Source organism: Phyllobates terribilis, unplaced genomic scaffold (assembly GCF_046119375.1).
Source record: "Phyllobates terribilis strain yellow unplaced genomic scaffold, ASM4611937v1 Scaffold_13__5_contigs__length_258822181, whole genome shotgun sequence".
Lineage (NCBI taxonomy): Eukaryota > Metazoa > Chordata > Amphibia > Anura > Dendrobatidae > Phyllobates > Phyllobates terribilis.
Window position 1 is genome coordinate 70,042,057 of NW_027362773.1, and position 12,070 is coordinate 70,054,126.

The following is a 12,070-nucleotide window of genomic DNA, read 5'->3' on the forward strand; positions in this document are numbered from 1 at the left end:
CCACCAGAGTTACGTTCACCTGCCACCGTAACACATACGGTAATACCAAAATAATGTGGTCAACAACCACTAACAAGGTTCACAGTTATTCAGTGCTTTCTGCAGGGCGCATATGCCAAAACTGCAAAAACCTGTAATCTGATGTGTCCATAGACTAAAATGAGCAAGGAATAGTAAATAAAAATGTTCTTTCGACTGCATTTTGTCAGCTTTACGTTATGTTGCTGTTTTTTTTTGGATGTACAAAAAAGTCCTGAGTTACAGGAGAGAGGGACCGCCCACCAAGGACAGGAAACCTACAGGCTTAAAAAGGGCGGCACCCCTCTCCGCCTCAGTTGGATTACAGAGCATTGAGAGGACCGCCAGGTTAATAAACACAACAAACAACCATAATTTTCATCATACCACATGACACCTATTAAGCATGAGTCTATAATTAGTAAAAAGGGAGTGCTCCCACAAACATGAAGGGAGGGAATATAAGGGTGCTGTCATCGTCTCCGAGAAATCCTGTTACCGGTAAGTAACTTAGGACTTTATTGGTCGACCATAACAGCACCACGAGAGAATTATAGAGATGAAAGTAATCTAGGGAGGGACCAGAGCCTGGAGCACTCTTCTCCCAAAGGTGAGGTCAGCCGATACACCCATCTCTAACCTATAATGTCTATAGAATGTAGACGGAGAGGACCTGGTAGCACCCTTACATATGTCTTCTATAGAGACACCTGTCTTCTCAGCCCAGGAGGTCGCTACAGCCCGAGTGGAATGAGCCTTCAACCTTTCAGGCACTTCCTCGCCACTAGATGAATACGCTAGAGAAATGGCCTCCCTAATCCATCTAGCTATGATGGACATGGTGACTTTAGACCCCTTCCTAGACCCTTGGTAAGATTTAAACAACAAGCTATCTTTCCTAAAGTCTTTGGTAACTAAAAGGTACCTAACCACACATCTTTTCACATCCAACGTATATAAATGCGCTTCTTTTTCATTACCTGGATTGGGACAAAAGGAGGATAGGATGACTTCCTGAATTCTGTGGAAGAGAGTGGCCACTTTAGGGAGATAGGCAGGATCTGGCCTAAAAATCACTCTGTCGTCCAGGATCTGTGTAAATGGCTAGGCCATAGACAGGGCCTGAATGTCACTAATTCTCCTGGCCGAGGTTAAAATTATCAGTAAAGCTGTCTTAATGGAGAGGTTTTTGAGAGTTGCTGACTCTATTGGATCAAAAGGCATGCCACTTAAGGCCGTTAGGTCCCAAGAGACCTAGCTAGTTTTAACAATGGGTCTGGATCTAAAAGCTGCCTTGATAAAATGAGAAATCCAGTAGTTACCTTAAAGATCGCAGCTATAAAAGACGCCCAGGGCAGATACTGAACAGTGCTGGTGAACAACCCTAGCTCCAGACCTTTCTGTAGAAATTCTAGGAGTTTCCCTATTGGTGCCCCCTTGCTAACTCTAAACCCTGAAAAGGATAAAAATTTATGCCAGCTTCTGGCATAAATCCGAGTTGTAATCGGTTTTCTGCTCTGCATCAGGGTAGTTATTAGATTTTGGGAAAACTCTTTTTGTTTCAGCAACGCGTTTTCAAGTTCCATGCCGTCAAGTGGAGGCCCGCTGCTTGAGCATGGGAAAGCGGCCTTTGGAAGACGAGATCTGGAACCTCAGGAAAGACCCAAGGGTCGGAGATAGACAAACATGTTCCTCAGACACAAGAACCAGGGTCTATTGGGCCAGAAGGGTCCGATCAAAAGAACCCTCACCTTGTGTTCCCTGATTTTTCTTATGACCCTGGGAAGTAGTAACAGCGGGGGGAAGGCATATGCCAGGCTGAAGTTCCAAGGTACCAAGAGAGCGTCCACCGCCAAGGGATTTTCTTTGGGATTCAGAGAACAGAAGAATTTTGTCTTCCGATTTAGCTTCTTGGCAAATAAGTCTACTACTGGAGACCCTCATGTTCTGACTATTTGGGTAAATATCTCCTGATTTAGTTCCCATTCCCCTTGCAACAGAGGATAGCGGCTTAGGTAATCCACTCTGGAGTTTTCTGTTCCCCTTATATGGAGGGCCGTCAAGGAAAGGAGATGACTTTCTGCAATCTGAAAGAGATGATCTGTCACTCTCTTCAGTGATCTTGACCTTGTACCACCCTGGTGGTTCACATAAGCTACTGTAACTTGATTATCTGAGAGAACCTTAACGTTTTGACCTTGGAGGGAGACTAAGAAATTATTCACAACCTTATCCACTGCCAGAAGTTCTTTTGCATTAGAGGGAAGGTTCTTCTCGTTATCTGACCAGGTACCCTGAATCACCATATCCCCCAGGTGGGCTCCCCACCCCCCTGGGACTAGCGTCTGTGGTGATTATCCTAGTTACCTTAGGTGCCCAGGGAACCCCTTGGGAAAGATTTGCTTCATCCTGACACCATTGTAAGGCTTTCACTGACCGAGGTGATAAAGAGAAAATTGCTTCTAAGCGCCCTTTAAGAGAAACTTCATTATGCAAAACCCTGGAATGGTATTGTGCCCATAGAACCCCTGGAAAACGAGGGTACCTAACAGGGCCATTGCTCCTCTAAGGGACATGACCGGATTGGCTATGGCTTTCTCCACCTGGCTCTTAATCCATTGTGTTTTAGTTTCCGGAAGGTAACATGTTTGAGCTACTGAATCCAGCATAATCCCTAAAAATTGTTGAACCCTGGAAGGTTTCAACCTGGATTTTTCTATATTCAGCACTCAGCCCAGATTATTAAGGATGGACATCACCTCCTTTAGGTGTTCTTTACATTAGTAGGTCGAATTCCCTACCACTAAAAAAATCATCCAGATAAGGAATTAATTCCCGCATTTGAGCCATAACTTCTGCCACTACTTTAGTAAACACCCGAGGGGCTATGGAAAGACCGAATGGCAGGGCCCTGAACTGAAAATGTTTTATTTCTCCGTCCATAATTATGGCCACCCTCAGGTATCTTTGATATTCTGCATGTATAGGAACGTGATAGTGCGCATCCTTCAAATCCAATACTACCTTGTAACGCCCAGAAAAAAGTAATTTTATTGTCGAACTAATGGACTCCATTTTAAATGTGCGAACATTCAAGAACCTACTTAGGGTTTTCAGTTTATTGATAGTTCTAAAGGAACCGTCAGGTTTAGAAACCAGGAAGAGGGGAGAGTAGAACCCCAACCCATTTTCTGATGCTGGGACCTCCACCAGAACGGTCTTCTGCACTAAATCCGGAACCTCTTTTTGTAGAGCTAGTTGCTCTTTCTCAGAGGAACGGACCGGGGTCAAGATGAATCTCTCGTGAGGGATTGCTTGGAACTCAGACCTCAGACCCGAACCTATCAGATCGAGGATCTAGTTACTGGCTGAAATATTTGTCCAGGCAGGTAAGAAGCCCAATAGCCTCTCTCCTTCCTGGGCTACGAGTCATTGACTCTGCTTCCGGGGTCCCTGAGAAGAACCGAACAGAAGCCCTCTACCTTTCGGCCTGCGATTCCCCCACTTGTTTTGTTCTTTTTTCGGTCTTTTACGGAGAAATTTTCTTTTGCGAAATGAGCGTCTATAGGAAGACATGGATAGATTAGGGAATCCCTTCTTCACATCGCTTACTTTGTCCAAAATTTCATCTAGAGCCGGCCCAAAGAGATGGTCTCCCTCGCATGGAATAGAACACTGTCTTGTTCTGGCCTGGATATCACCCGGCCAATATTTAAGCCATAAAGCTCTACGAGCCGCATTGGACAGGGCGGCCGATCTTGCTGCCAACATGGCAGAATCTGCCAAAATAATATAAAAAAGATACCTAAAAAAAAACAACACAAGTATCTAGATGTGGCTTGATATATACAGTAGTGTTCAAAATAATAGCAGTTTGTTCAAAAACATGATCTAAGCACAAAATCTTTCTATTAGTTTTTATTTCCATGCATTGGGAACATTGCACACTGTTTTCTAATTCAAAACATGAAGAGAAATGTATATAATTTTTAACTACGGTACTTTACAGAAAATAACAAAAAATGAACATTGGGCTGTTTTAAAAAATAGCAGTGTCTGCATTTGTCTTTACAAACTCACAATATGTACTCTTTGTTTGAGGATTTAGCATTCATGTGAATCACTAAACTAATATTTAGTTGTATACCCACAGTTTTTTAGAACTGCTTCACATCTATGTTGCATAGAGTCAACCAACTTCTGGTTTACTGAGCACAATCCTGCTGACAATCCTGCTGCTTTAAATAAGGGCCACCTGATTCACACCTATTTCTTCACAGAATGATTGACCTCACTAATTGAACTCCACACTGCTATTATTTTGAACACAGCCCCTTACAATTAATTATCCAAATACACAGACTCAAAAACCTGCAGATCATGAATGTTGAGTCTGTTGGTTTTCTTAGAATCTACTGCACCAACTGGTAAATTGTTTGACATGTGGTAATAGAATTTATACCAAAAACAGTGATTAATCTGGTTAGTCATATTGGTCTGCTATTATTTTGAACACTTCTGTACATCGAAATTCAGACAGTCCTAGATCAGTATATGGCACATGCTTGCATATGTTTTTCACCTATATGTCCTACACATACATCATATTTCTGCAGACATACAAATGTGAACCTAGACTTACCTGTGATTAATGAGAAATAATGCTCTCCTGTACCCCTTGTCAGCACTCAAATGACTAATCAGCCTATAAAGGGTGGCTATGATGCTTTTAAGCCTCATTCAGACGTCTGTGTATCACAGTTCATGTACGGACCGTGATTGACCGCGATGGATGGATGTCTGAATGAGGCTTTATTCTGTGTTCCTTGTCCACAATGGCAGAGACAAGAGAATACCGACTAAAGACCAGAGCGGAAATGCTGTTATCACTCAGCTGAAGACCATCTCCATCCAGCCTGCTCAACACTTGTCTGCACCACAGAGAACAGGAGCTGCGCAGGCTCCACACATGGGTGACATAGGAGGCGTCAGACAGGCAGGAGGGCCGGTGATGGAGAAGGTGCTGACACCCGCCAGACCGGACCATGCCAATTAGCTTATGACACGGGATTGTCCTAAAAAGTATTGTCTGATGTTTGGGGAACCAGGAGCTTATTAACAGGTTGTTGTAGTGCTGGTCAAGACAACTTAAAGTCTTAAGTTTATACAGGGATAACCTGGGGACAAGTTCCCTTTAAAAGTTAGTTGTCAGCCCCATGATGTTGGTTAAGGAAGGATTTCGAATAGTGTTAGAGATTTAGACATTGTTTTCTAATTTAGGAGGAAATGCAAATTCCCTTGTTCCTTGCTACTGTAACCCCTTCCAGCCAGCCAGCCAGCAATCTCCTTACACTGGGATTATCTGGAGGAAGCTGGACAATGCATGGTCACTGTGAGCAGCGGACGCCACTTGTCTCAGAGCCGAGGGCATACTCCCCTGCACAAAGAGGAGCGTGAAGTGTCCTCCAGTCTGTCAGTGCAGACCTCCTGAGGCCGTGTTGATGCCGGCGGGGGGACACGTCACTGCATAGTACATGGCTTTGTCTGTCCATAACCAAGATGTCCTTGTTCTAATCCAGGGAAGGAAATGTGCTTCTAAAAGGGAAAATACCTTCATGTAACTGATTTATGTGGATAATTGTATTTTTATATAATTAGTTTGTCCTTAATTTATAGTACATTATGTAAATTCTGATTATAATGAAATGTTAACGAATATCAATGCCGACAGCTGTGTCCTCGCAGACTACTGGCAGGAGTGATTTACAATAGCTGCAGAGCGTTGCAGATCTCCGTCCTTCAGCATTACAGTAGGGATTGGGCCAGGTTTGCCATCACCTCCTGTGAGGTCTACATGCTGGATTAAAACACACTGCAGAGCCTTGTAGCCATGTCTATAATTAAAAACATTTTTTTTATATATATTTTCCTTTTTTTTTTCTCATGTAGTCTAGAAAGAACAGTTCGGGATATTGTGCATAAAGCCTTCTGGGATTGCCTGGAGACTCAGTTCAGTGAAGAGCCACCAGTTTATGATCATGCCATTATATTACTGGGAGAACTTAAAGAGGTAACAGTAATGTCCTAGCCGGAGAGGTCTCGCCTGATAAATGTAAGGCTACATTCACACATCCATGTCAGTGTTACCATCCCAGAGAACAATTTTATTCTCAGATGTCATCCTATTGGCTTCCAGTTTTTTTCTCATCCATTTTTTTTCTTTACTAAAGCAGGTAGACTGGAGTTTTATTTATCCCTTCATTTTTAACAGTGGATCTCTGCGATACAAAGCCTTACTTCAGTGTGTCCTCTGTGTCTCCCGATCACCATAGACTTGTCTGAGTCTGATCTGCAAAGCAGCTGAGAATAGGACGTGTTCTGAGTCTCCTGCACCGGAGGACGGATCCATTTTTGAAATTGATGTGTCAGGGTTAATGAAACTCGAAGTCAGTGTGATGTCCGAGCCAAAGCAGGCGGCACTAGGACGTGTCACACACATGGGTGACTGTAGCCTTAGGCTAATGGTCCGTTTATACCGACTGACCCAAGGCACTAAACGGCCACCGATCAGGAAATATCTACAGATCAGCAGTCATTTAAGTAAACAATGCGCTTTGTACGTTCTGTAATAGATCACTCAGTGCACATAGGCTCTCATTGCTCTCGGCAGCACAGTTCCTGTTCACACATGACAATGTGCTGCCAAGAATAATGATTTTAAGCCACAAAAGAACTTTTTCTCGTTCTTTGGGTGATCGGCAGCTTGTTTACACTGCAAGTTTATCGAGCGATCTTAGTAAAGCTCATTCACTATAATCTTTCACTGTAAATGCACCTTCCTTCCTTTTTTTTTTTCTGCTTTCATTACTTCATGTGGCTCCGGTTTGCTGACGTGCTAGCAAATGTTATTAAAGATGCAGAAATTATTTATTGATCTAAAAAAAAACTGATAAAAAGAGCTACTGATGGATTGTCAGACCAGTCGACAGCAATGTGCAGAAGACAGGAGCTCTAAGGATCATTAAAGGAGCTGCAATCCAATCAGCCATCTCTTCCAGCACCCCCCCCAAATACACACATTCACAGGAGTGCTGTGACACCACCACACCTTACATGTCAGCTTGTCCCGCAGAAAGCGTGTGGTTCAGCCGACATTAATGTATTGTGTGTGCTTAGTTTACATATCCCATAATATTGAGTTATGAAAATCAGTCACTAATAAACCGGAGTGATAATAAAATAGGAGTATTTCCTAGTCTCTTGTATATTCATGTCTGTCCATCAGGACATGGCTAGCTGGTTTATTGTTGTCTGTATCGTCCTGTTCACACACCACAGGTTTCCAGAAATGCCAGACTGATCTGATGGGAATGTGGATTTCCTGCATGTGTATATTATAGAGTCTAAGGCTACCCATACACATGGCTCCTGTGCTTTCTCCCCTGCCCCCAAACAAATTCCTTCCCTCAGCTGAGGGTGCATGTATTCTCAGTATGGAGGGGCGAATAAGCCACTGCCAGACATATGTGGTAGCTGCTTAGTTCCCCAAAATTAAGATCATCGAACAATTAAAATTCAACTGCCTGATCCTTATCTCCATTGGCATCTGACCCAACGTGAGAATCGGAAAGGAGACGTGGGCGAGTCGGGCCCCATGCACATTAGATTGTCAGTTGGCTCACCAATATTAGTGGGCTTGGATGTCAATCTAATGTGTATGACCAGATTTAGTAACCCTGCCCATCATTCATTCCTCATTATACATATGATCTTGTACGTATACAGCCAGGCATAGTTCAGGTCAGGAGATGTGACCGGCTTCTCTTACTGCCACCATTCCTTTCTGGCCAGACAGGTTGAATGCAACTCAACTTTTTCTTACAGAGTCTCTTCTCTTTCCTGTTACCTGGTCATTCACGGCTGAGGAATCAGATCAATGAGGTTCTGGATCTAGAGCTCATCAAGCAGGAAGCAGAAAATAGAACCCTAGATATCCCCAAGCTAGCCAACTTTACCATAAGCATGATGGGGACCTTGTGTGCACCAGCTCGAGATGAAGAGGTCAGGAAGTTGCAAGATATAAAGGAGCCAGTGCCCTTGTTCAGGTAACCTGATCACTATAATAGTGCCAATGATAAAACCCCATACAAGGAAATGGGCATGGAATCCTTATTCCAAAACCAGTAGTTCCTTGGTGCCTTCTGATCAACTCAATCATTAACCTTTTCCTGCCGCTGCCAATTTTTTTTTTTTCTTCCCAAGAACCATTATTATTATTTTTTTTGTTACTATAGCAGCGTGAGCTCTTGTTTTTTTGCGGGACAAGATGTAATTTTGAATGAAACCATTCATATTACTATGCAATCTACTGGAAAATGGGGGAAAATTCCAGCTGCGGTGAAATGGCAAAAAGTTGAGCTGTCAGTCAGTGACAGGACGGGCTTACAGCTGCTGCTGTCAGTGCTTTGAGCGGTAACTGTAATAGCTCTGGTCACGTCTATATGGCTGAAAGCTGGCGGCTCCTGGGAGGGATAAGATTCCTTTTCTCCTGGGTGCCACACTCTCAGTACAGTGGCTGGGCACCGGGGCTTTAATTACTGCGCCACACCAACGGGGCATTGAAGCCACTAGGGTATTCAAGACATCTTGAGGGATCTTGCTCCATTCCATTTGCAAATCTGCAAACAACTCGTTACCATAACTCATCCAAAAGGTGCTCTATAGGGTGTAAACCAGGTGATTGGCTTGGCCATTGCAACAGGCAAACGTTTTTCTTTGCGACAGAAGGAACTAACTTGGTTCAAATAGAGTGACAACATTCCCATAATAAAATAAATCTTTTTATTGAATACATTAAAAATATCCACACATGTATATAATAATAACCTAGAAGCAAGGAATATCATAAAAAATGAATGATGGGTCCTAAATAAATGACACATGAGCCATATCCCTTACTAACAATGATAATACAGATAGTGTATAATAACAGCCCTAGTATATTGACCAATAGATGCTCAAAGTATACGAAAGTCTATGTAAACTGGAAGGTCCGGCAAACAGAGATAAATTAGCATACTCAGCTCAATGTGGACCTATCAAAAAAGCGCCCTAACGTACGTTTCGCCTATCCTCATCAGGAGGCGTTGTGAACTTTTTTCTTTGCTAACCAGTTTTTGACTAAATTGGATGTGTGCTTAGGATCATTGTCTTGCTGGAATTTCCATCTACTGCCTACTTTGTATTTACCATGTGGCAGCATTACATTCTCCAGTATATCCTTGTACATGGAAGCATTCATATTTTCATCAATTCTATGCAGAGGGCCAATGGCAGATGCAGAAAAGCAGCCCCAAACCATGACATTGCCTCCACCATGTTTAACTGTAGGTGTTTGGTACCTTACATCATTATGTTTTACAATTCGGTGGTATATATAGTGCTTGCCATCACTACCAAACAGATTGAATTTGGATTCACCCGACCAAAACACCTTACACCAATCTGTCTCTTTCCATTGTCTGTGTTCTTTGGCAAACTTAAGTCGGACCTTCTGGTTTTTGCAGAGATGAAAGGCTTCTTGACTGGAACTCGTGCATTCAACCCTACTGCTCTTAGCCGTCACACCACGGTTTGGGGACTCACTTTGACCCCATATTCTTCGTTCATCTCATGCAAGATCTGTACAGCAATTTTATAGACATCAGATACTGACTTTTTCTTTATAATGTGATCAACTCTAAAGGAAGTTTTCCATGGTCGTCCACTTCTAGGTTTGTCAGCTGTTTCATAACCTTCTTTTTCTTTCTTTAACCCCTTTCTGACGTGGAACGTAATAATACGTATCTGTGCCCTGGGCTTATACGTATTATTACGCCCTGGCGTTGTGCTGGTGCGATCGTCGCCGGGTGTCAGCTGATTGTCACAGCTGACACCCAGTACTATGTGCTAGGAGCGGTGCCGCACTGCTCCTGAAACATTAACACCCGAAATGCTGCGATCAAAGTCGATCACAGCATTTCCAGTACATGCACCGGTAAGAGCACGCCTCTCACCTTCTATCCGGCATCCTGCGCTGTGTATGCCGGGTCCGAATACTTGCTATGGTGACCCGATGTTGACGACATCCGGGTCACCAGGCATCAGCATGTTAGATAGATTGTGCTTAGTGCACAATCTACCAAACTTGTGTGTGCAGGGGCTTACAGCCTGCACAACATAGGGGATGATACTTCATCTTTATGCTGTGCAAGTGATCAGCCTGCAAAAAATGAAAGTCCCATAGTGGGACAAAGTGTAAAAGTTAAAAAAATAAGTATCAAAATGGAAAAAAAAAAAAGTAAAAATATTTAAAAAAAAATGAAAAATAATCAAAAAAAAAGAAAAATATACTGTACCCATAAATAAATATAATGGAAAAAAAACGAAAAAACAATAAAAGTACACATATTTGGTATCGCCGCGTCCATAACGACCTGACCTATAAAACTGTCCCACTAGTTAACCCCTTTAGTGAACACGGTAAAAAAAACAAAATAAAAAACAAAGCAAAAAACGATGCTTTATCATCATACCGCCAAACAAAAAATGAAATAAAACGCAATCAAAAAGACGAATGTAAATAAAAATGGTACCGCTGAAAATATCATCTTGTCCCGCAAAAAACAAGCTGCCATACAGCTCCATCAGCCAACAAATAAAAAAGTTACAGCTCTCAGAATAAAGCGATGCAAAAAAATTATTTTTTCTATAAAATAGTTTTTATTGTGTAAAAGCTCCAAAACCTAAAAAAAAGATGTAAATGTGGTACCGCTGTAAACGTACCGACCCGAAGATTAACGCTGCCTTATCAATTTTACCACACGCGGAACGGCATAAAAAAAAAACCAATTCCTGAATTGTTGTTTTTTGTTTATTCCTCCTCCCAAAAATCGGAATAGAAAGCGATTAGTGTTGAGCGAGTATGTTCTATTAACCCTTTCGCCGAGTATGCTCGGGCGGAGCTCCGAGTATTTACAGCTTCTCGGTGATAAGGTTAAATCGCTCCCGTGTGCATGATTTGCAACTGTTTGACAGCTTTATTACATGTGAGGAATGTCTATTTCTTACACATTCCTCACATGTAATAAAGCTGTCAAACAGTTGCAAATCATGCACACGAGAGCGATTTAACCTTATCACCGAGCAGCTGTAAATACTCGGAGCTCGGCCCGAGCATAATCGGACAGAACATACTCGCTCAACCCTAAAAGCGATCAAAAAATGGCACGTGCCCGAAAATGGTACCAAGAAAAACGTCAACTTGTCCCGCAAAAAACAAGCTCTTACATGAATGTCAGCAGAAATATGGAAAAATTATAGGTCTCAAAATATGGCGATGCAAAAACTAGTCTTTGCAAAAAAAGGGTTTTTTAGTGTGTGACAGCTGTCAATCATAAAAACCCAATATAAATCTGGTATCACTGTAATCACATCGACCCAAAGAATAAAGTAGTCGAATCACTTGTACTGCACGAGGAACGGCATAAAAAATAAACTCTAGGGTAAGGATTTTGCTAGGGTAAGGATTGTGCTAGGGTTAGGATTGTGCTAGGGTTAAGGATGTGCTAGGGTTAGGGTTGTGCTAGGGTTAAGGATGTGCTAGGGTTAAGGATGTGCTAGGGTTAGGGATGTGCTAGGGTTAGGGATGTGCTAGGGTTAGGGATGTGCTAGGGTTCGGGATGTGCTAGGGTTAGGGTTGTGCTAGGGTTAGGGTGGTGCTAGGGTTAGCGTTGTGTTAGGGTTGTGCTAGGGTTAAGGTTGTATTAGGGTTGGGGTTAGGATTGTGCTAGGTTTGGGGTTGTATTAGGGTTGGGGTTAGGGTTGTGTTGGGGTTGGGATTTTTTCAAAAGTAAAGAAAAAAAATGACGACAATATGGCAACTAGTGTTGAGAGCAGGTGCTCGCTACTTGAGTTTGCATCGGGTGCTCAGGTATGCACCGAGTATCGCAGGTGCTCGAGTGACATGCTCGAGTCTCCTCCCCATATGTTTCGTGGCCAAAAAAGTTGCATG

The 12,070-nt window shown here is 42.7% G+C and overlaps 1 protein-coding gene across 3 annotated transcripts in view; it reads left to right on the forward strand.

Annotated features, from left to right (window-relative positions):
* TCP11L1 (t-complex 11 like 1) overlaps window positions 1–12,070 on the forward strand; it is a 227,405-nt gene that overhangs the window by 183,551 nt on the left and 31,784 nt on the right. For all 3 annotated transcript variants that reach the window (XM_073658119.1, XM_073658118.1, XM_073658117.1), the window contains 2 exons: window positions 5,968–6,088; window positions 7,903–8,123. In XM_073658119.1, coding sequence (XP_073514220.1) covers window positions 5,968–6,088; window positions 7,903–8,123 — 342 coding nt within the window. The remainder of the gene's footprint in view (window positions 1–5,967; window positions 6,089–7,902; window positions 8,124–12,070) is intronic.